This window comes from Gracilinanus agilis, chromosome 6, assembly GCF_016433145.1.
Source record: "Gracilinanus agilis isolate LMUSP501 chromosome 6, AgileGrace, whole genome shotgun sequence".
Lineage (NCBI taxonomy): Eukaryota > Metazoa > Chordata > Mammalia > Didelphimorphia > Didelphidae > Gracilinanus > Gracilinanus agilis.
The window spans coordinates 133,041,322-133,067,381 of record NC_058135.1 but is presented as its reverse complement, the minus strand read 5'-3'; the positions used below and the strand labels follow the sequence as shown (position 1 = coordinate 133,067,381).

Below are 26,060 nucleotides of genomic sequence, written 5' to 3'. Positions count from 1 at the left end.
ATTCTACCCAAATTAATTTACCTATTTAGCACCATACCTATCAAACTACCAAAAAACTTCTTTACTGAATTAGAAAAAACTATAACAAATTTCATTTGGAATAACAAAAGATCAAGAATATCAAGGGAAATAATGAAAAAAATGTGAAGGAAGGGGACCTAGCAGTACCAGATATTAAACTATACTATAAAGCAGCAGTCGTCAAAACAATATGGTACTGGCTAAGAGATAGAGAGGAGGATCAGTGGAATAGACTTGGGGTAAATGACATCAGCAAGACAGTGTATGATAAACCCAAAGAGCCCAACTTTTGGGACATGAATCCACTATTTGACAAAAACTGCTGGGAAATTTGGAAAACAATATGGGAGAAATTAGGTCTAGATCAACATCTCACACCCTACACCAAGATAAATTCAGAATGGGTGAACGACTTGAATATAAAGAGGGAAACTATAAATAAGTTAAGTGAACACAGAATAGTATACTTGTCAGATCTGTGGGAAAGGAAAGGCTTTAAAACCAAGCAAGAGTTAGAGAAAATTACAAAATGTAAATTAAATGGTTTTGATTATATTAAACTAAAAAGCTTTTGTACAAACAAAAACAATGTAGTCAAAATCAGGAGGGAAACAACAAATTGGGAAAAAATCTTTATAACGAAAAACTCTGACAGGGGTCTAATTATTCAAATATACAAGGAGTTAAAGCAATTGTATAAAAAATCAAGCCATTCCCCAATTGATAAATGGGCAAGAGACATGAATAGGCAATTTTCCGGTAAAGAAATCAGAAGTATCAATAAGCACATGAGAAAGTGTTCCAAATCTCTAATAATTAGAGAAATGCAAATCAAAACAACTCTAAGGTATCACCTCACACCTAGCAGATTGGCTAAAATGAAAGAAGGGGAGAGTAATGAATGCTGGAGGGGATGTGGCAAAATTGGGACATTAATGCATTGCTGGTGGAGCTGTGAACTGATCCAGCCATTCTGGCTGGCAATTTGGAATCATGCTCAAAGGGCTATAAAAGAATGCCTGCCCTTTGATCCAGCCATACCATTGTTGGGTTTGTACCCCAAAGAGATCATAGATAAACAGACTTGTATGAAAATATTTATAGTTGCGCTTTTTGTGGTGGCAACAAACTGGAAAAGGAGGGGATGTCCTTCAATTGGGGAATGGCTGAACAAACTGTGGTATATGCGGGTGATGGAATACTATTGTGCTAAAAGGAATAATAAACTGGAGGAGTTCCAGGCGAACTGGAGAGACCTCCAGAAACTGATGCAGAACGAAAGGAGCAGAGCCAGAAGAACATTGTACACAGAGACTGATATACTGTGGAAAAATCGAATGTAATGGGCTTCTGTACCAGCAACAATGCAACGACCCAGGACAGCTCTGAGGGATTTATGGTAAAGATGCTACCCACATTCAGAGGAAGGACTGCAGGAGAGGAAACATATAAGAAAAGCAAGTGCTTGAACGCATGGGTCAGGGTGGACATGATTGGGGATGTGGACTCGAAACTACCACACCAATGCAACCACCAACAATTTGGAAATAGGTCTTGATCACAAGGACACATGACAAAACCAGTGGAAATGTGCGTTGGCCATGGGTGGGGAGAGTGCGGGGGGTGAAGGGGAAAGTAGGAGCATGAATCATGTAACCATGTTAAAAATGATTATTAATAAATGTTTAAATTTTAAAAAAATGATCAATATTGTAATATTGGAAATTTGGGAGCTCTTGAACTAATTTTGAGGTCCCCGATCTAAACTTCCTGTGGACATTTAGGGCTCTTTCAAACTACATTTCCCATGATTCCTTTTGTATAATCACGTAGACAGGAAGTATAATAACATAGAGAGAAGAATAAAAAGGAAGTGCCTGGAAGGGCATGCTCTTTTTTCGGGCTGAAGCAGCATGATGGTGGAAGTAATGGGGGGTCTTTCAAACTAACTCTTAATATGGCATATAGCTTCATTTTTCTAATGGCTATTAATAAATCTTTTAAAACCATAATATTTTTAAATCTATCCTTTTATATCCATTTTATTTCTTACAATATGGAAATATATTTTTACATGATAATACATGTATAACCCAGATTGAATTGTTTGTCAGCTCTGGGAAAGAGGAGAGAAGGAAGGAAGGGAGATAATTTGGATCATATAGTTTTGGAAATTTGTTACTACATGTAATTGATAAAATAAAATATCTTTATTTAAAAGTGAAGGAAAAAAGGCCCCAGGGTCAGATGGATTAATAAATGAATTCTACTAAACATCCAAAGAACAATTCCAATACTATAAAAACTATTTATAAAATTGGGGAAGAGGAAATGCTTTCAAACTCTTTTTATGACACAAATGTGGTAATGATAACTAAACTAGGAAGTGCTAAAACAGAGAAAGAAAAGTATAGAACATTCTCCCTAATGAACACTGATGCAAAATTTTTCATGAAAATACTGACAAGGAGATGTTATATTCAATAATCTGGGAAGAGAAGGATGCCACTTTGACTGACAAGGATGGCAGTTAAGAAACTCAAATGTTCCCAGGTGCTGTGAGCCAGGGGCAAATGTCATTGGCCCCACCCTATAAATACCCCTCAAAGCCACTTTGGGGGGAATCCTCTGGACTGAGAGGTCTCTGGACTGAAAGGTCTCTAGACTGAGAAGTCTCTGGACTCAGAGGCTGAGAACTAGAGATCACAGATCTCTGCCAACCTCTGTGGTTCAATCTGGGAGTGGGTGGCTGATGGGTGGTTTGAAGGGTGAAAAGGGTGGTTTAAGAAGAAGAGGGTAGGAATAAGCCTGAATCTATTTCCTGATAGACTGTGAGAGCTAGTGAATCATCAACACTAGTAGTGAGAGAGCTGAGACAATAAAGACCATCAATACATCTGCAGCAATAGCCTTCCCTATTCTCTGGCTTGGTGTAGCCAGGTCCACCTAGAGATAAAGAGAGAGAGTGAAATCTCAAGCCTGCACCTGATCAATAGCCTTCAGTCCTGATTGTTAATTAGTCTAATAGATAATAGATCAATAGAGTTCCCAATCCCCAATCCTTGACCTTGTTATCCTTTCCCTACTTATAAATAAAAGAGTGTTTAACAAGTACCTTTCTGAATAGTCTTTCTATCACGGCTCTTGGGAAGGGAGTCAAATGCAGTCAGATCCTGAACATTATCCAAGGCAGATCAATAGCCCAATACCAATTTATCCAACCCCAGGTTGGGTCTGGAAAGGTTACCCATCTATCTAACCTCTCAAGGGTCCCTACTTGGCAGCTGTTAAAGAATCCCTAACAGGTGTCATATTGAAACTCTGGGAGCTGAGAGTCCCAACCTTGATTGACAGGTGAAGACCGTTGGACCTCAGAATCTTCCCAGAGGCCATGAGGACAGGGGAGAAAGCGGTTGGCCAGGGGGGTATAAATACCCTGGCAGCCCCTGACAGGGGGGTCTTTTCCTTTTCCTTTGCACCTGGGATCTGTAGACCCTGGTCTATTGGGATCTGAGGCTTGCTTGGCTCAACCTTGCAAGAACTCCTGTCTGAACCTGATTGACATTTGCTAACCTGTATCCAGACCGTGAATCCTCTTATTCTTCTGTCCCCTAGATATTTAGGTATTCAGATCATCCTTAGGTATCTAGGTATCCCGGGCCTGGGAGGGATCCGGGAAGTGGGCAGGAGAAGAAGAAGAGGGTGGAAAGGGTGGTTCCTAAAGGCTGTGAAAGGCATAACATCTGACAAGAAGAAGAAGCTCAGAGACATCATACAACAGCTTGCTTGCTCTGGTTTGGCTGTGGCCAGGCTGAGCCAGAGGAGCTAGAGCAAGCCAGAATCACTCATCTGCCTACAGTCCTGAGGGATTAATATTATCAAAGATTAGTTTAGGGTTTCCTATTCCTCTTCCCATTTCCTAAACATTCCTTCCTTGCCAAATATATATAAATTCTTCAAGTACCTTCCTGGAGTGGTTGTTTCATCACTTCTCTGGGAAGGGAGCAAACGCAGTCAGATAAATGTGTTCGAGGCTGATAGAGCCCAATATCCACCATTAATCAACCCCAGGTGGGACCTGAAAGGGGTACCCATCCACTGACCTGAAGGATCCTGCCTGGGCACTGTTATAAAGGAGGGAGGTGTTACAACATCTAGATAGGTGGCAAGACTCAGGTGATCTTGCACTAGCCACATAGTTCACATCTGAACTACCACTACTGTCATCCAATTAAGAGTGGTAGTATCCAGTTTACCCTCTCCTATATTTATAATACAGGTTATCAACCAAACCTTTTAGAGAGAAAGGGATATCTTACAGCAGCAGTAAGGTGATAGGAGTAGGTGTTCCTCCAACCAACTGCAGCTGAGGAGATCATAGATAGATACACATCATCACCATCATTACATATCTCTATATCTCCCTTGTACCCCTTATTTCTATAACAGAGATTACAATATTATATCACAAGAATCATATGCCATAATCAGGTAGGTTTTATATCAGGAATGCAGGTATGGTTCAGTATTAGAAATTAGCATAACTGACCATATAAATAACAAAACCAACATAAACCACATGGTTATTTCAATAAGTGCAGAAAAAGCATTTGACAAAAGTATAATACCCATTCCTTAAAAAATACCAGAAAACATTGGATTAAATGGAAGCTTCCTCAAAATGATAAATGGCATATATCTAAAATTATCAGCAAGCATTATCTGTAATGGGGTTAAACTAAAACCCTTCCCAAAAGATAAGAGATAAAGCAAGGATGCCCATTATCATTAATACTATTTAATATTGTACCAATACAATATCAATATTGTATTAATACTGAGCAAAAAAATGCTCAATAAAGCAATAAGAGCAGAAAAAGAAATGGAAAGAATTAGAATAGGCAATAAAGAATGATATGATGATTTACCTTGACTACCATAGAGAATCAACCAAAAATCTAATAGAAATAATTAACAACTTTAGTAAAGTCACAGAATACAAAATAAAGACATATAAATCAGTAGCATTTCTACTTGCCATGAACAAAACTCAACAGTAAGAGACATAAAAGGAAATGCCATTAAAAATAACTATAGACTAAATAAAATACCAAGTGGTATACCTACCAAAACAAACCAAACAACTATATGAATATAATTACAAAACACTCTTCACACAAATAAAGGTCAGAATCAGTTCTAAACAACTAGAAAAACATTAATTGTTCATGAATAAGCTGAGTCAATATGAAAAAAATGACAATCCTACCTAAATTAATTTACTTGTTCAGTAGTGCCATAGCCTTCAAACTACCCAAAATTTTTTCATAGAATGAGAAAAAATAGCAAACTTCATCTGGAATAACAAAAATCCAAGAATATCAAGGCAATTAATGGGGGAAAAAATGAAGGCAGTAGGCCTGGCTTTACCAGATATCAAATTATATTATAAAGCAGTAATCATTAAAACAATCTTATACTGGCTAAGAAATATAGAGGATGATCAATGGAATAGATTAAGTAATCAACACTTAGCAGTTAATGTCTGCAGCAACTCCATGTTCAATAAACCCAAAGATCCAAGCTTTTGAAAAAAGAATTTACTATTTGACAAAAACTGCTGGGAAAACTGGAAAGTAGCATGGCAGAGATTAGGCAGAGACCAACATCTCACACCATATACCAGGATTAAGTCAAAATGAATACTTGATCTAGAAATAAAAGGTGAAACCATAAAAAAATTGGAGGAACATGGAAAAGTTTACCTGTCAGACTTATGGGTAAGAGAAGTATTTATGTCCAAACAAGACATAGAGCACATCACAAAAAGGAAATAGATTATTTTAATTACATTAAACTAAAAAGGGATTGTACAAATAAAACCAATGCAATCAAGATTAGAAGGGAAACAACTAATTTGGAAAAAAAATTTTATGGCCAAGTGCCTCTGACAAAAACCTCATTTCTCAAATATTTAGAGAACTGAGTCAAATTTATAGGAATACAAAGCAATTCCCAATTGAAAAAAATGGTCAAAGAATATGAACAGGGAGTTCTCAGATGAAGAAATTAAAACTATCCATGGTCATGTGAAAAAATATTACAAATCATTATTGATTAGAGAAATGTAAATTAAAACAACTCTGAGATAACACCACCTCACACCTCCCAGATTAGCTAACATGACCAAAAAGGAAAATGACTAATGTTGGAGGGGATGTGGAAAAATTGAGACACTAATGCATTGTGGTTGGAACTGCGGGACCCATACAACCACTCTGGAGAGCAATGTGGAACTAAACTCAAAGGGTCACAAAACTATGCAGATCCTTTGACTTAGCTAGGTCTGTATCCCAAAGAGATCAAAGATAAGGAAAAGGATCTACTTGTACCAAAATATTTTTAGCAGTTCTTTTTGTAGTGGTAAAGAATTGGAAAATGAGGGGTTGCCTAACACTTGGGGGAATAAGTTGTGGTAAATGGTTGTAATGAAATAGTATTGTGCCATAAAGAATGATGAATAGGATTAGTTTAGAAAAAACCTGGATTTATTTGAACTGAAGCAAAGTGAAGTCAGCAGTACCAGGAGAATGATATATACAGTAATAGGAATAATACACAATGATCAACTGGGAAGGGCTAAAGAATTATCAGCAAAGCAAACCTCCAAGATAACTACAACGGACTCACGATGAGTCCCACAGCCAAAGAAGGAACTGTTGGAATCTGAGTGCAAATCAAAGCATGCCATCTTGCACTATATTTTCTTTATGAGATTTTTAGTGTGTGTGTGTGTGTGTGTGTGTGTGTGTGTGTGTGTGTGTGTGTGTGTGTGTGTCTTCTGTCATGACATGAGCAATATGGAAATATGTATTACATGAAAGTACAGGTATAACTTATATCAGACTATTCACCACCTCATAGGGTAGAGGGAGGGAGGGAGAAAATCTGAAATTTAAAGTGTCAAAAACTGTTTCTATACGTAACTGAAAAAAAATAAAAAAAAATTGGGGGAAAAAGTTATACAGTGGTATGCTATAAATAACAAGAGGCTCAATACAGAAATAATAATGATGACGTTAAAAAGTATCAATAATTCTTCCAAAAGTAAGCAATAGGGAAGAGGACCTAGAACAATATTTATGATCTGAAGTCTGTTTATTAATTCAGAAGAGAATTAATAAAATGAATTTTAAATTATAAAACAAGAAGACAAAAACCTACCTTTTATGCATCACATATATACAAATATGTGTGCGTATACACACACACACACACACACACACACACACACACACACACAAATTTTTTTGTCCCCTTCATGAGAATGCAATAGGCTTCTTGAGAGCAGAGATAGCTATCACTTTCTCTTTATATCCCCAAGTCTTGGCACAATTTTCTGGCACACAATAATCACTTAATTAATGTTTTCAGACTGTTTACTTGTCTGAATGATTTGTGGGAGATAGGCAATAGGCCCTCTAGATACCTGTGTATAGTATTTTTCCTAGTAGAGGGAAAGTATAAAACTAATTATAACCTTACTAATTAAAGGAAGTGAAAATTTGCTTATTATTAGTATATTCACTTAAAAACAAATTTTCTGTGCCAACAAGTTAATGGGCAGATTGGAATTTATTTTTGAGCTAAAATTCTTAAAGGAAATAGTGTTTCCCCATCCCCACTCCATACTACACTCTGTTGGCAGCCTGTTAGTAACAATTTATCAGGTGTGAGAATCTGTCAATATATGCCTCCATCAGAGTCAGACTTTATAAGATGAGTCCTGATAGAGAACTCTAGGATGCAATCTTAGTAACACCTTACCAAAACATTTACTCTGGGGTATGAAGATGTATTTTGTTTTACTTCAAAGAACTCTTGTTTTCATACTCACCTCAGCTACAAAGACAATCACAAGAGATTCCTCTTCTTCTGATTTGCTCATTTGGGAGAAAAGAGAATCCAGTGTTTCCATCAGATAATTTTCTTTTTCTCTTTTTATGGTAGGAATACCGATCACCACAGAAGCTGCAGATACAAGAGAATAGATACAACCATATGGTTTCAAGTTACAGAGAGACTTTATTTAAAGCAAGAAGACTTTTCTTTTAACAAAATAATATACGAAATAGGAGGGGACAATCATTAGATAAAGATCATAGTAAAAGGGAAAGGACTTATTTTGTGTCATTTTATGACAGTAATATAAATATGCCTACCCCATCTCTGGAAAAAAGATGGCTTGGAGTATATTTCATCTACATATTTATACCTATTAGCAAGTCATATTTTTCATACACAGTTAATAAAATTTAGTCCCAGACTTTCTTCCTATAATTCTTTAGATGTACTCATGTTCATCAGTTTAGAATTATTGCTAGAAAAGGATTTGAAATCAGACCCTTTGATTCCAAGTCAGGGGTCTTTTCACTGCACCATGATGTGATAGACATAGGGAGCAACACTTGGTTGAGAAAATGATCAGTTACAGAATCTCTGAGTTAAGAGGACAGAGACCATCTTGTCCAACTTGCATCTCACAATGACTCTCCTCTCCAATATCGCAGACAAGAAGCCATTTGGCTTTTGCCTGAAGGCCTCTGCTGAGAGCAACCTAAAAAATTTATCACTAAATGGATTTAGCTATCCACCAGTAGCCTCACAGTAGCCTAAAACAGACTTTCTCTAGAGGTCTCCTTAGTTTTAACACAAATTAAATTTATTTTCCAAATTGAAGTTTATGTCTTACCTCCTGTTCTATTTTTCCCAAAGATTATATTTGGATAAATATTGTTTTCATGACCCCTTAGATGAGGCAGATAGTAGTAAAGACTATTAAACTGACTGAAGTTTACACTGGAAAATCCAAGGTTGTTCAAATTCATATTATCTGAAAGAAGAGACAAGAGTTTCAAATCAATTTGTTCTTTCTCAAAATTTTTGAAAACTAGATTTTACAATCAAAGCCATATTTTCATGTTGATAGCTCAACTTCCCAGAACTTACTGGTTTATTACAGCACATTAAAGATTAGCTATTGTATTTTCTTCTTATATTATAGCACAGACCTTTTAAAATGATGAAAATATTGTATAGTGTTTCCACATTTTCTCAAATCTATCCACTATGCCACCTAGCTGCCCCTAGTTGGAAAATAAAAGATCAAAGATCCCAATTACCCCTTCTAAATCCCAATTTTTCTTTAAGTTCCTACTTAAAACTGGACATGTTTGTGATTCATGAAAAAGAAAAAAAAAGGGAAGGGTATTTTTTCAGAAGAAATATCACCCTCATTTTGTTCACCCAGACTCATTCTCCCTCACCCTGCAGTCACTCAGTTGCCAAATCTAGTTGGTCCTATCTCTAACCATCTCTCACTTCTTTCTATCCCTTTCACTTTACTCACATAGCCACTACCCTCATCCAAGCCCTCATTATCCCTCACCTGTACTATTGCAGTAAGCAATTTGTTTTACATGTCAATATAATTTTTAATAACTGTTTTCTGACATTTTGTGATCCACGTTCTTTTCCTCTCTCCTACCTTTCCACCCTCCCCAAGATGGCAGGTAATCTAGTACAGATTGTACACATATTACTATATAATCCATATTGTTATGTTTATTGTATTGTGAAAGAAGATAAATATTGCTTATGCTAGCAAAAAATTCATGTAGGAAATAAAGTAAAGAACGGCATGCTTCAATCTGCATTTAGACTCTGTCACTTCCTTCTTTGGTGATAGATTTTTTCATCATGAGGTCCTTGGAGTTTTCCTGGGTACTTGCATTGCTGATAATAGTTAAGTCATTTACAGTTAATCACTGTACTTTATTACTTTTACTGGATATAACTTTCTCCTGGTATTTTTTTTAACACACGATACCCTTAGAACACTTTAATCTCCATTACTGACATTTTCTCCACCACGTTCTTCAGTTAAAAAATTAGCAACATGATAAAACAAGCCCTGATTTATTGTGTTTACAAATTTCCAAGATTTACATGTTCACATTAAAAATTTAACAATCAGCCTTCATGAGCCAATTCCAGCTAGCTTCAGCACACCCTGGCATGTAACCTTATTCTCAATTATCCCACACAGTTCATTCACTAAAAAAATAACAGTAATAGACCGAGGTAATATGGACCAAAAAACCTGATAATTTCTCCTAGTTCTTCTCATTTCACTTTGTTTTCACTTCATATGCATTATAATCATAAACACGTTTAGCCATTCCCCAATTGATGGAAGTCCCTTCAATTTCCAATTCTTTGCCATCACAAAAAGAGTGAAAAATATTTTTTTTTGTACAAGTAGGACCTAATCTTCTATTCTTTATCTCTTTAGGTACTGCTGGGTCAAAGGGTATGCACAGTTTTATGGTCCTCTGGGCATTTTCTAAACTGCTCCCCAGAATAGTTGGATCAATTCACAGCTGCACCAACAGTTTATTAGTGTCTCAATTTTTCTACATTCCTTCCAACACTTATCATTTTTCTTTTATGCCAGATTAGTCAATCTGATAGGTGTGAGGTGGTACTGCAGAGTTGTTTAATTTGAATTCCTCTAATTAATAGTGATTTAGAATATTTTTTCATTTCACTAAAGAATTGCCTGTTTATATCCTTTGACTATTTCAATCAGGGAATGCTTTGATTTTTATAAATTTGCCTCAGTCTGTTAAATTCAGCAGACATCTCTTCTTTGGCCATACATTTGCATGACACCAAAATAAAGATAATGCCACTCTTAAAGGAAGTTTTAATGAAATCCTTATCTCACTACTGAGATTTTTCATTTTAAATTGTGTCCCTTAGCAAGGATGTATACAAGCATTAAGAAAAAAAACACCCTAATATTTTAAGAGGTGCCCTGACTTGTTTAAACCACCCTGACATTTTCACTGGTATGTAGAGCAGTTTTACAAAGGACTCCCAACTACCCTAAAAATGTTGTCAAGTTCAAAAAAAAAAAAAAGGAAACTATGGTGTTTCCAGTCAATAGCAGGCTTATCTCCAATGTTGGCAGCACAAGAGAATGAGAGACCAGATAAAAGAACTTGCAATCCTGAACATGCAAAATGTATCTCAAATACAATCCCAGCACAAACTATGGAATTACAAAAAAATATAGGTTCAAGATGAGGTTTGGCTGAGAAAAATATCCAATGAGGTACTGGGATCATGAGATCATGGATTCAAAGCTTTAAGGAATGTTAGAGCATCATGGAACACATCCTCTCATTTTGCAGATAAGAAAACTGAGGCCTGGAGGTTAAGTGACTTGCCCAGGATAACACAGGTAGAAAGTGTCTGCAGCAGGATTCAAGCTCAGATCTTTCAGATTCTAAGCCTTTACTTTATCCACTACTAATCTACCTTGCCACCCAAACAGGTGGATTAAAACTATCAGTTAACTTCTTTGCCACCTTTGTCTGAACCTCTCTCCCTTTGTTGGGCTGATTTCTCATACTATCTTCCTTCTTTTCTAATTCTGATTTAGCATTCTTAGATGAATCAATAGGTGACATCAGTAATGTAACTAAAACTCCCTCTACCAGTATAAATTGCTACCCCTCCATAATTTCTTAACCTGTATGATTTTTGTTCATATGTCCATTGTTAAAGATTTAACCAATACATTTCCTCTGTCTTTCAAAATGTCATACACACACACACACACACACACACACACACACAGAACTTGGCTTGTCCATTGTCCATATGTTACCTTTCCCTTTCTTTATTGGACTGGTCCAACCTCCTTTTCTAATTATGTTTCTCTTGAAAATCTTTTATAATATTTCATGTGTATTAGTTGCCATTAGAAATATGCTACAACCTAACTTCTAGCTACTCAAAACCAAGAGAGTCAGGAGGAATGAAAACATGACTGATCTGGGCATTATGTTCCTTAAAATGGTCACTGTAGGAAGACCTGACCTATCTGAGGAAGGGGTGAATGTACATATACAAGTAAACTAGATGAATGATGAAACTTCCTTCAACTAAATCCTCTAAATGACATCCAAACAATGTAGGCAGTAACTTACAAAAACTACCTTCAAAATAAAACAAAACGCTGAAGTAGACTATAAATTTGGTTTATTATCAACCTGGAGAATTCTTTCTACCAGATGCAACCCATATATTAAACACACACACACACACACACACACACACACACACACACACACACAAACACACAGAAAAATCCTATAAAATTGCCTAAGCAGTGAGTGACTCGTCCAGAGTGACACAGCTAATAAGGGTCATAGGTGAGATTTGACTCCATTTGAGCTCAAAATCAAGTACTCTATTTATTCACCATAGTACCACCATCATACAACCCCTACCCTTCTACATTTTGTTATAGAAAATGTTCTAGATAAGAGAACTTGGTTGAACAAAATGTTCTGCTGCAGCTAGTATCACCCCAGTATTTTTGCTAAGAAAACCCCAAAGGGATCACGAAGAGTTGGACTCCGCTGAAATGGCTAAACAATAATTGAACCGCAGATATAAAGCTTATAAGAACTTTAGAGGTTATCATCCAACTCTTAGTTTACAAATAAGGCAAGTATTATATGACATTTTACAAATTGAGACGCAGAGAATGATTTACTCAAGATCACAGGTTAAGTGACAGTCTGGATTCAAATTTAGGTTTTATGACTCCAAAACAAGGCTCTTTTTACTTCTTTATTCTTCCATGTAATCTGGCCATTCTTTCTCTAGTTTATTCTCTATTTCTCAACAATACCTCTGAATTTCACTTTCACCTTTATAAAAAGTTGTCTTTAATGAAAGCTGTCCACTTCCATGATTCTTCTTGTTTTGATTCCCTTCTTTTAATTATTTATTAAATTTTATTTTACAATTGAGAAAGGTTCAAAAATTGTTCATATGACAAGTGGAGGCATGGAGAATTAAAATGGTTTTCTTCCTGCTGGCCATTACCATAAACGCCCAAGAAATATTCTTCTAAGCCTACAAGGTAGATGAGGTGATATGGGTAAGGATTTCATTTAACCATGTGTAAACATTAACTACCAATTATTAATTATTTCTGATCATGAGAGCAGGAAGGAATTAACAGATGAAAACCACAGCTAATCAGAAAAACTCATTTAAAGCAGATTTAATGTTCTCCATCATCCAGTTCTTAAAAGTTATTTCACTTTTTTCCTTTCTCACATCACAGGGCCAGACTGGTACATGAGTGAGACACAAAATGTTTAAAGGGCTAGGAAAAGGGAGAAATGTTAAGAGAAGCAGCCAAAAGACCTCAATAAACTGCAAACTCAGGCACTAAGCCAGGGGTTGGCAACCTTTTTGGCTGTGAGAGCCATAAACGCCACATTTTTTAAAATGTAATTTCGTGAGAGCCGTACAGTGCTCACAGTGCCGCTCCTGTAACAGCGCCTGAAAAAAAATTGACTTTATGGCTCCTGCAGAAAGAGCCATATCTGGCCCTCAAAAGAGCCAGATATGGCTTGAGAGCCATATGTTGCCAACCCCTGCACTAAGCAAACAACATCTGCATCCCTTCCTATAATTTAGGTTAGGTTTATAAAATGCTGAAGAATAAATATTCTCCTGTGAAATGAGATCATCTAAAATGGAATTGTCAGGGGCAGCTGGGTAGTTCAGTGGAGTGAGAGTCAGGCCTAGAGACAGGAGGTCCTAGGTTCAAACCCGGCCTCAGCCACTTCCCAGCTGTGTGACCCTGGGCAAGTCACTTGACACCCATTGCCTAGCCCTTACCACTCTTCCACCTATGAGACAATACACCGAAGTACAAGGGTTTAAAAAAAATGGAATTGTCTTCTCTTTGATGCACTGAAAATCAACCCTTTATTCCTGGAGCAAAACATTAGAGCCATCTTTTTATTATTATTTATTTTATTATCTCATATTAGAGTCTCTTCTAAATTTCCCAATTTTAGGAATAAAATCAAGCATTTTCATCAGAATCTTTTGCTGTTCAGGTGTTGTCTACAGAGACAGTAACGTTTCTGTTCTTGTGTAATGTAATATCACTGCCTATGCTAATTCCTGTTGTCCACTAAAGAATTAGAAAACAGTATCAAAAGGTAGATGAAGGTGGGGAGGAAATAACACTAGTAAATGAAGTATCTGAGTCTTTTTGTTTGTTTTTATACTTGTAATTTTTTAGAAGATGGTATTTATATATTTTGCTTTTATCACCACTTCATTTCTGACTATATCCTTTAGCTCTCTATCAACCAGACATCTTGAAAAACAAAGAAGAAAAAATTCAAATAATTAACCCACACATCAACCACATCTGACAGCATATGCAAAATTCTACACCTCTGGTTTCTCCTCTCTGCAAAGAATACAGTAAAGTCCAGAAAAGGCACCAGAATTTAAGGAGCAAAAGAATTTAACACGAGCAATGACCCACAGGACTCCAGGGGCCAGAGATAAATGAAGCATGCTACCCAACCACCTGACAGAGATGATGAATGTGAGATGCAGATTGAGATATGCTTGTTTAGACATGGCCAATGTGTGGATTTGGTTTTGACTTTGGTTATGTCATAATTATTTTTAAATCAAGAATAGGAATTAAAGAAAGGAATAAGAGATAGAGATGCTAAAAAAAGATGAAAGAATTAGAGAGAAAAGAAAAGAAAAAATGTATGATTGAAGCATTTCTTTAAAAAACAGACAGAAAAGAAGAAAAAAGTTCAGAGGATGACAATGGCAGGCAGGATAAACTTTAAAATAACACAAAACTTATGTGATTTTTAAAATGCAAGCTGTTTGCAATAGAGATTCATGATTTTGTGTCTACAGAACACTTTTTCAGTTCTTTTTATATAGGGGAATGTTTGTTAATTTTTTATTATTATTCCTGTTGACTCCTTAGGAGCATAGGGCCGCAACCATCTCACACCAGCGGACTCTGTTCTGGGCGACTTCCCCCAGCTGGGCCCATGTCATTCCGACTGTTTTTGTTTCATTTTCTGCAGATCTTCGCCAGGTCTGTTTTGGTCTTCCGACTTTCCTCCTCCCTTGCTGCTTATTAAATTCTGAATGATTCAAATCTAGCCTCAGGCACTTCCCAGCTTTGTAACCTTGGACAAGTCACTTAACCCCATTGCCTAGTCCTTACCACTCTTCTGCCTTGGAACCAAGACACAATATTGACTCCAAGATGGAAGGTAAGGGTTTAAAAAAATGCTGAATGATAAAATAGTATTTTTTATTTAAAAAAAAAAAAGCTTTGATATTTTTGTTCAATTCCTCTCCAGGCTGTTTGGTCATTAAAATTATACAGCATTCAGATTTACTCTTTTTGTTGTTGTTCTTTCATTTATGTTGTAGTCATTGTATATATTATTTCTCATGTTTCTGCTTATTTTTCCCTACATCATTCATGTCAAAAAAGTATTCACCATTCTGACCATGTTACTATTCTACTGAATAAACTCCAATGGCTCCCTATTGACTCTAGAATCAATAGCTCAATTTAGCTTTGAGTGCTCTTTACCACCATGCTCCAGTTAACCTTTCCAACCCTCACTGGACATTATTCCCTAGTTTATACTCTGTGATTCCATCAAAATGGTATTTTGCCCCTGATGGGTGGCAGTCCATCTCCTATTTTGATACCTTTACACCAGTCCCACTCCATGCCTAGAATGCACACCCTCCTCACCTCTCCTTCCTAGAATCCCTTCTTCCTTCAGGATGTAGTTCAAGGACCATCCTCATGATGCCTTTTCTGATCCATGCTAACCGTACCCCCGTCACCACTGTTACTGCCTTTCCTAACTCCCTTGTATTGCTTTGTATTTTTATGTGTATACATGAATATGCCCTTGTTGTCTGTCTTGATAGAATGTGAGTTTCTCGAGGGTAGGCACTATTGGACTTTTGGTCTTTGTGTCCTCAACATCTTGCAACATACCTGGTACACAGCAGTTACTTAATAAGTGCTTGACTGAGTGATGATTTCTTACAATGCAACAATATCTACTCCATTTACATACCACATTCTGCCTATTCTTTTCCTAAACAATGATGTCCCTGTAACATTAATTCAAAAATATTTGTGATGGCTTAAGAAGGATGGCAATTAAGTCCATTTGGCTCAAAAAAGCATTTTATCAAGCCTCTACTGTTTTTGAGATGCAATGAAAAATATTCCTTCCCTTCAAGGGATTTACATTCTGCTGGGGAACAAATAGATCCTGTTCCCTATGCCAACAGTCCTCATTCTCTTTAGATCTTACACTCAGAATGATGTCTAAATATCTCTTATGCACTCAACTGGAATCATTTTGTATCACAGACTTTTGTTTGTAATAGTGTAGTGGTGGTGATGGTAGTAGTAGTAGTGGTAGTGGTAGTAGTTGTAGTGGTAATAGTGGTAGTAGTGGTAGTGGTGGTAGTAGTGGTAGTAATAGTAGTAGCAGCAGCAGCAGCGATAACAGTAGTAGTAATGGTAGTATGAAGTAATATATTATTTGTTGCTTTACAAATTTATCCCATTTTACCCTCACAACAACCTGGGAGGTAGTTACTATTATTATCTTCATTTTACAGATGATGGAACTGAGGTAACCAAAGGTTAAGAAACTTGCATGGAGTAACACATCTACTAACAGTCTGGAGCAGAATTTGAATTCAGCTTTTCCTGATTCTAAGTCCAGCATTTTATATAGGGCTCACCTAGCTTTTTCTAGTGGAATATAAGATAAGCCTTAGTACAAACATTATTATGGCAAATCTCTTTCCATTACAGCTTTGTCAGGACAGTTTCCCCTCCAATTCATTCATTCTTCTTCCTACTGAAGAATATACCTTAAGGTTGAGAGCCCTAGATTTATTTATTTTGTTTTTTAAATATATATTTAGTAATTTAATGTTATTATTTCAATATTTTGTGATTTTATGCCAAAAAAATATTTTGGATAAAGTATGCCATTGTTGTCTAGTCTTTTCAGTTGTGTCCAATTCTCCATGACCCCATTTGGGGTTTTCTTGGAAAAGATACTGGGGTGGTTTGCCATTTCATTCTTCAGCTCATTTAACAAATGAAGAAACTGAGGCAAACAGGGTTAGGCCTATGGTCACACAGCTGGTAAAGGTCTAAAGCTGGATTTGAATTAAGATCTTTTAGATTCTGCCACTTAGCTGGCAGAAATACTTGCCTTTTTCAGTCACCAGGTATTCTTTTATTGTCTTGGGCATCTTGAAATGCCAGGATATGTTTACTTTGGAATAGACAAACAATGACCTTAGTAGTTTACCCAGTTCTTCAAGGTCCTATGATAAAATTGCTTAATCCCAATAAGTAATTCCCATCTGTAACATCCTAACCTTTTCTAGGACCAATTAGCAACCTTTAAAAGGAACATATGCTTGTATTATAAATGTTTTTGTCACTGACAGATAGTAATGAAGGAGTGACACAGAAAATGCTACAGTAAATAACAGCTATTGCTCACCTATGTCACTGGTGTGTCATTAATTGTGATCTCTAAACCCTAGACCTCAGTTCACTTGCCCTGGCACATAAGCCTCCTTTGGGAAACACACTCATGGAAGGCACTCAGAATATCTGAATCCAAATCACAGAATATCAAAGTCCTATTTGTTTCACCTCTTTTCCTTCCTCCAACACTATAATGTTCTATTCCACAATATTAATATGTTACTTTCTATCACCAAAAGTCAAGTACAACTTTGTCCTTCTCTGAATAAGTGGTGGTTATAGGCACCTCCACCCTCAATCCCCCAAGATAAAGGCAAATGTATTTCTCAGGTTTACTGACTAGAGCTACTACCTTGCTGTCTCACAGCTCAGATGCTCTGCCTTACCTAGTGGACTAACAGTCAAGATCTCTATCCCTCCCTTTTTTTGTACTTTATGTCCTAGATGACAAATTTAGGAACTTTAATATAATGTGCCTTGGGCTTGCCCTTGCACTAGCATATTTGCTTTGAATCACTGGGACAGTACTTTTTCAGAAGTAACAACTGGTTAAGAGGAACTTGAAATTAGAAGGCCTTTCCAGATAATAGTCCTTTGTTATCTTGGGTTTTCAAACTTAAAGGTTGGATTGATTCCCCACCCCCCCAGGTAAATCAGTCAACTTCCTCTTTTAATGCCAATCCTAATTCCACAATTGAATTGTCTGTCCTGGAAACAAAGATTAGAGTTCATGAATAGAGTAAAAAGCTGTTACAGGTTTTTGGCAACAGAATGACCTGGTTAATAGATTATCTTTAATTTTGTTAATTCTCCCATTAACTTTCCAAATGTATTAGGTTTATAGGCACTGAAGACAGAACCCTAAGAGATAAGGAAACTAAAGCAAAAAGAGATACCTGTCCCTGTCACAAGGGTAGTAAATTATAGAACCAAGATTTCAGCCCATGTCATCTGACTCAAATATAGGGCTCTTTTGCTGCAACATACTCCAGTAAGAGGCAACTAGGTTGGTGATGGCAAATCTATGACACACATGTCAGCATTGACACACATAGCCATTTTCGATAACATGCGGCCACATACAGAGAAGTATGGGGCTGTGTGCCGAGGATGAAACATTTGCTATAGTGTAGGGTAGACACTCTGTGCACTATAGATGACAATACTACCTATATTAATTTGCCTATTTTGGTTTATTAAATATAGTTATATATTATAATTATACATTTTTGTTATTTAAACTATAAATATTGTGAAATTATAATTTTTTTCTCAAAGTGACACACCACCCAAGTTATGCTTGGGTTTTTGGTGAATTGTGAAACACCAACCTCAAAAGGTCACTGAACTAGGTAGACAGTGGATAAAACCCTGGGCTTGGAAGTCAAGAAGATCTATTTTCACATATAACCTCAGCCACATACTAGCTCTGTGACTCTGGGCAAAAACTTCTACTTCAGTTTCCTCAACTGTAAAAATGATGATAATATCATCAGCACCTAAATCCCAGAGTTATTGTGAGGATCAAATGAAATATTATTTGTAAAATGCTTACTCCAGTACCTGGAATATAGTAGTTTGCTTGCTTCCTTCCTTCCTTCCACCAAGATTAATCTAGTCCAGGGGTCTGCAACCTTTTTGGCCATGAGAGTCATAAACGCCACATTTTTTAAAATGTAATTTCGTGAGAGCCGTACAATATGTTTAACACTGAATACAAGTAAATATGTGCATTTTATATAAGAACAACACTTTTAAAGTACAATAAGTCTCTGAACTATTTTTAATAACGTTATTATGTGCTAACCAATGATGAATAAAGTACATTAATGTGACTTCTGGTGCTGCATGGTTTTGCTGATTATTAATCAAAAAACAAGACTTAATGGGACTATAGTACTGATATAACTGCACACATACATATAAAATTCCTTTACACTAAGAAAATTGCTGAAATAAAGAGAGAAAAATTCAGGGAAGAATACTTTTTCCTCTCCCTCTCTCAAGTCAGGCAACAGAAGAAAAAGCTGCTGGCCTGCTGGTTAAGCCATTTGGCCACATAATTAAGTAGGAGATCAGGAGATTACAGAAAATAACATGACTTGTGTGCAGACATTAGTAAGTAGTGGGAGAGGAGGGCACCTTTTCATGGAAAACTGGCCAGGACACATCACACACATTTCCTGGTACAGGTTTATCAGTGCTGCCTACTCAATCATTCTGTATCAAATGAAACAACTACTGGGGAGAAATGCTTCTCACTAATGAAGCTTATGTAAAGATGTAATCTGACTATAGTTCCCCTTTAAGAGCAGGTAGAAAAGTTAAAAACAATAACAATCCCACAAATAGGGAGTGCAGACCCCATGAATGCACTGAGATAAAGCCATGTAAATCAGAGGCAGAGGGGTAGAGAGTGTAGGCAAAAGTGATCAATCACTATATAGAACCCCAAGATGTCAGTAAAGGGTGTGGAAAGAGTAGAAGGAGGGCAGAAGGAGGAACACACAGCGCACCTACCAAGCCGAACTAAAGACCAGGATTCATCTCGCGCGGCAATATCAATGAAGGAACCTTCTATCTTAGAAGATAGTCGAGGTACCAAAAGGATCACGTGACGTATTACGTGACGTACAATGTCATGTGTAAACTGTTAGTTACTGTGCCGTGGTTGACTTTATAGCTCCTGCAGAAAGAGTCATATCTGACCCTCAAAAGAGCCAGATATGGCTCAAGAGCCATACGTTGCCAACCCCTGATCTAGTCAGTCAATATTGCTTTGCCTGATCATTGATTGCAGAGAAAATAGGAATATTTTTAAGATTCCCAATAACTTTCTTTTTCATGGCTCTTTGCTCTCGTATACCCTCTTTTGCGAAATCCCATTAGCTACTAAGGGTTCAATTATTGACTGTATGCAAATGATCCCTAAATATACATATCCAGTCCTGTGCTGGAGCCTTTTCATTATATACCTATTATAAATATCTCAAACTCAACATGTCCAAAATAGAAGTTATTATCTTCTCTTCTAAACCCAACATCTCCCTCCAAACTTCCTTAGTTGGTGTTGAGAGCACCACCACTCTCCCAAAAGTTGACTGCTTTCCCACATAATTTTCCATTTCCCATTTCCAATCAGTTGCCAAGTCTAATTCATTCTTCTACAACCTCTATCACACCCATCCCACTCCTTTCCAGGCACATGTCCACCACTGTAGTTGAGGCCCTTGTCACTTCTCTGGGATTATTGCAAAAGACTCCTTATTGGTCTCCCCAGTTCCGCTTTCTCTTCTCCAATCTTTCTTCCATACAACTGCTAAGCAATAGTTTCTTTGAAACAAATCTAACTGAAAATTCCTGCTCCTAAGAGGGTTTAGGGACTGCCTCTAGGGCAGGGGTCAGCAACGTATGGCTCTCAAGCCATATCTGGCTTTTTTGAGGGCCAGATATGGCTCTTTCTGCAGGAGCCATAAAGTCAATTTTTTTCAGGCACTGTTACAGGAGCCGCACTGTGAGCACTGTACGGCTCTCATGAAATTACATTTTAAAAAATGTGGCATTTATGGCTCTCATGGCCAAAAACATTGCTGACCCCTGCTCTAGGGTAAAATAAAGATTTCATTTTTGTATTAAATGAAATAGCACATGTAAATCACTTTGCAAATCTTAACTCGCTATATAAATGTTAGTAATTATTGTTAATACTAATCATTATAAATGGCAAAAGTCCAAGTCTTGCCTTATCATCCTAAAGAAGACAGGGGCCATAGAGTAATGTAGAGACCAGGACTTTCAGGGGGCCATCCAAGAAGCATCATTGGCTCCTTGACTTAGTTTGGTTGAGGGAACAGGCTTCTTCAGCTTTAGCATTTAAGATTATCTTTACAATGTGGCTGCAGTTGAGCCTTCTTGATTTATCTCATATTGATCCACTTCTAGCACAATCTGATTTCATTTTCTGGCCATTTTCTCACCAACTGCTATGCTGCCCAGCCCATGAACCAAGCCCTGGGACACCTATCCTTTTCATGCCCAGAATTCCCAACTCAGGACCCTGCTGTGATGCTTGGTGGTTGCCTCAGTTGCCCACCACAACTAGACCCAGGTTCCGGCTACCCTTCCCTTCACACTGAGGCTATTTCTCCACCAGCTACCATACCACAGTACTTGGAACCCCTGTTGTCTCTTCCCCACTAATGATGACATCCTTTCTAGTTTTGGAAGTTTATTCAATTCAACTTTGTCTCAGTGGCTCTATTCACTATTCCTAAAACTTTCCAAACCAAATCATTCCTCCATTGCTTTAAATGTTCTGTTTTGCTCTATTAGAATTTAATTTCTTTGAGGGTTAGTCTTCTGTATTTCTATCTCCAGAGCTTAGCACATGGCTTGGCACATAGTAATATGCTTAACATTAATACATGCTGTTCATTCACTCATTTATCTAACCTTCACTGGACCTTCACTTCATCATTTTTATCCCTCCCTAATAGATTCCCTGTCATATATATATATATATGTATATATATATATATGCACAATACATATCCCTATCTTTTCTTCTGTCCTCATGGGACTTACAACTCTCCTTCTCACTCTCTCAGTTGAGGATCTCATTTTTTAGTTTACTGAGAAAACTGAAACCACTTGTCTTGAGTTCCGTCTTTCCCCCTTCTTAAACCTCCCTGACATTATCTTCTATATCCATCTCCTTTCCTCCAGATTCTGGTAATAAGGCAGAAAGTAAACCCTTTTACATTACCCTTGATCCCACCTCCTCCTGTCTTCTCTACCAGATCACTTCTTTCCCTTCAATAAATCCATTTTTTCTAATCTTTAAACTTTCCCAAGGTTCCTTCTCTGCTGCCTTCACACATGCCAAAGGCTCCCTATTCTTTGCCATTTCTCTTCTGACCTTATCATTTAACTTAAATTACTCTCTCTAAAGTTGCCAATTATCCCTCTCTTCTCTCTTCCTTCTTCTTCCCTGTCCCACCCCAAATCTCATGGTCTTTCCTCAGTCCTCATCCTTTTTCATCTTAGCTGTATTTGACACTGTTGGTCACTCTGTCTTGTCTCCTCCTGGATAATTTCATTTCTTTAGGTTTTTGTGACATTATTCTCTTTTGGTTCTCCTTTTTTGACCACTTTTTCTTAGTCTGGTTGATTCAACCATTATCCATATCATACCACCACCCAACTCTGGGTATAATTCAAAGTGTTCTCTAGGGCCATCTTCTTCTATAGCTTCTCTCTTGGTGAGCACATCAATTTTAATAAGTTTAATCATCATCTCTATAGAGATGACTCGGAAATCTCTTTTCTAAACTTCAGTTCTGAATTAAGTAAATGAAATAAACTAAATGAAATAAGTAAATGAATAAAGTACCTTAATAAGGGAAACTGAAATAACTACATAGATGAACTAGGTAATAACACTGAGCTGGGGAATAGCTGGGGTCACAGATGTAACTGACAGGTCTCCCTGGGGACTGAATCACTCAGTACACACAGTGGGTAACTTGAATTGGTAAGGATAACAGATAGATGGCTAACAACCGGGGAGACAGTTGGGATACACAGAGCATTCTTATATTTGTCAACCTAGGTATCTGGGTAAGGACTTGACAAGGAAAGAGTATGATAACTGAGATATTTAATGAATATAGGGATAGGAATGGAAGGGATATGAGTAAACAATCTAATGATCTAGGGTCTCCACCCTGGAGTATGGGGATGGATAAATCTACACTAAACTAAACTAATAGCAGACTGCTGGTTAGCAAGGTCTTACTGAGAGACGGGGATCTCACGTGGAGTCCAATGGAGATGTTCTTCAAAGCTGATCACAGGAGTCTTGAAACACAGCCAAATAATACACAATCAGGAGAGTGAGAAGGGATGGTCTCTATGTCCACCACAGAGCCAAAACCCACTTTTCAACTTTACTCCTTCACTGATACTTGCTTGTAGATGGTACTTAATCCAAATCCAGGGAAACAGCTTCAGGGCTTATCTGTGTCTCACCAACTCCCACCATTACACTTCAGACTTCAGGTTTTCAGTCTTCAGTGCCAGGTCCAAACTGTCACTGACTCTCCTCTCAAGGTTCTGAAACCTCCTTGCCAATCAGTCTGCCCTGCTAAATTAAAATCCTATATTTCTATAACAGTTCCAAATCACTATGTGCCAGTTGGACAATATTGTCCTTCTTCCCTTCCTTCCATTGCTTTTTTTTTCTTTCCTTTTCCCTATTTTACCCAGGCTAAAATCACAGGAGCTATTCATAGATAGGTCTGGTCCCACTATTGAGAGGTGGTGGAGTTTGACCTGCTTTATTTCCATTCTGGGTCAGTTTACTCCTCTGTAGGCAACTTGGCGATCCTCTGCTCCTGAGGGGGAAAGACTAGGAGCAGGGAGAGTTGTGCTTTGTGCAAGGGGCATCTTTGGTAGGGATAGAAGGAGAGGGCTGAGAGAGGCAGAATGGGGTGAAGCATACTGACAGCCAGAAAGAGGGCAAAAGAGGTGCTATGTGATCCAGATATTCATTTAGGTTCCCCTGGGACAACTGTGAATCTCAGATGCACCTTAGAAAGCCCGGATCTCAACATTACCCTGAAGCCCAAGGCCTCTGTGGGATGTGATATGGGGAAGTTGACACTGCCCTCCAGCCAGGATGGAGGTAGTAACCCCCTTGAATTCTACTTCCCTAACATGGAGACAATCAGGCCTGATATTCATGCAGATGGAAGAAGACAGAGCTTGAAAATCAAAAGCCTGCAAAGAAAAAGGAGGGGGAAAAGCACCTTTTCTGGAACAAACCTTTTAGTCCTTTGGCAGGAACTTTTCTTTCTGAAGTAACACATTTGATTTTATTCAAGATATTTGATAGCTGTAGAGATCTTTTTTTATTTTCTTCTTGTAAAAATGACAATCTTTGATGAAACTTCAAAATCTGTTCTATATAGATGTTGGCATCATTTCCTGCAAAAAAAAAAAAAAAAAAGGTAGAGGAGATTTTTCCCTCTGCTGGAAGAGTAACAAAAACAACCAAAAATCCAAAATATATCTTCAAATCCAAAAGTAACAGTAAAATTGGATTCTGCATCTTTGTCCTTATCCCCTCTCCCCACCTGTAACTCAGTTTCTGCATTCTAAAAGTCTGCATTTCACCATTCTATTGAAACTGACCCATCCAAGGTCTCCACTCTCAGTTCTTATCTTTCTTGACCTTTCAGTTGCATCTAATGTGGTTGACCATAACCCACCTTCTGAAGCATTCTCTGTCTTTAACTTTGATAACCCTGGGCCCTCTAGATTCTTCCTTTCTCTCTGATTGCTCTCTCCTTGTTTTTATTTTTATTTATTTATTTTTTAAAAACCCTTACCTTCCGTCTTGGAGTCAATACTGTGTATTGGCTCCAAGGCAGAAGAGTGGTAAGGGTGGGCAATGGGGGTCAAGTGACTTGCCCAGGGTCACACAGCTGGGAAGTGTCTGAGGCCAGATTTGAACCTAGGACCTCCCATCTCTAGGTCTGGCTCTCAATCCACTGAGCTACCCAGTTGCCCCCTTTTTTTTATTTTTTAATCTTGGCCATCTTTTTTAAGGTTTAACAGTTCTACTTTTCTCAATCTAAACTTATACTCTCTTAGTCCTCATAGTTTCAACTACATTTTTACCTTCACATAAATTCTCTATCCCTGACTTCTCACCCAGTACCACATTTCTAACTCCTTAGAGTGCATCTCCACTCAAGTGTCCCTCTTGACACTTGAAACTATTCTTAAGTCAAAATATTCACTCCAAAGTTATCTCTTTCCTAATATCTCCATTAATGCCAGTAAAAATAATCATCCTCCCAAATCCCTAGAATTATGCCTTGGTGTTGGTTTTTATTTCCCTCTTTTTTGACTCCCTTTATTACATATCTAAAATATTTTGGAGGGAGCTGGTGGAAGAGCGAGTGCTGGTCCTCATCTCAGGAAGACTTGAGTTCAAATCTAGCCTCAGACACTTATTAGCTTTGTGATTCTGGGTAAATCTGCCTCAGTTTTTCCAGCTGAATAGAGATAATAGCAGCACCCATCTTGTAGGATTATTGTAAGGATCAAATGTTGTAACATTTGTAAAGCATTTAGTACAGCGACTGGCACATGGTGGGCATTATATACTTATTCCCCTTTCATTTCCCACCTTAATCTTCGTCAAGAGTCTCCTTGCCCCCAGCTTCTCCATCCAAAATATAACTTTAAACGTGTGCTTTTTTCACAACCTCTCTAAGCTTTAATTTCCATAAAAACAATGACTACAATACCATAAACAAAAGAGTACTAAAATGTTGTTGAGTCCAAATTAACTGCAATGAAAAATATTCATTCCACAGAAAATAGAAGGCAATATACCTCCCTCCTCTCAGCAGAGAAGTGGAAGCCCTGTAGGCATAGAATACTGCAGGCATAGTTTTGTCAGGCAGTTTTTGCTCAAATATTTCTGATTATTTATTTAATTAAGATTTTCCCATGGTTACATGATTCATGTTCTCTTTCTCTTCTCTTC

General features: G+C 37.4%; 1 protein-coding gene across 1 annotated transcript in view; it reads right to left on the bottom strand.

Moving 5' to 3' along the window:
• The window catches only part of MGAT4D (MGAT4 family member D), a 142,716-nt gene extending 118,082 nt beyond the window's left edge, over nt 1-24,634 (bottom strand). The window contains exons 1-3 of the mRNA XM_044681705.1: nt 24,326-24,634; nt 8,774-8,914; nt 7,919-8,052 (exon numbers count right to left, since the gene is read on the bottom strand). Coding sequence (XP_044537640.1) covers nt 7,919-8,052; nt 8,774-8,914; nt 24,326-24,611 — 561 coding nt within the window. The 5' untranslated portion in view covers nt 24,612-24,634. The remainder of the gene's footprint in view (nt 1-7,918; nt 8,053-8,773; nt 8,915-24,325) is intronic.
• Nucleotides 24,635-26,060: the final 1,426 nt, after the last annotated feature.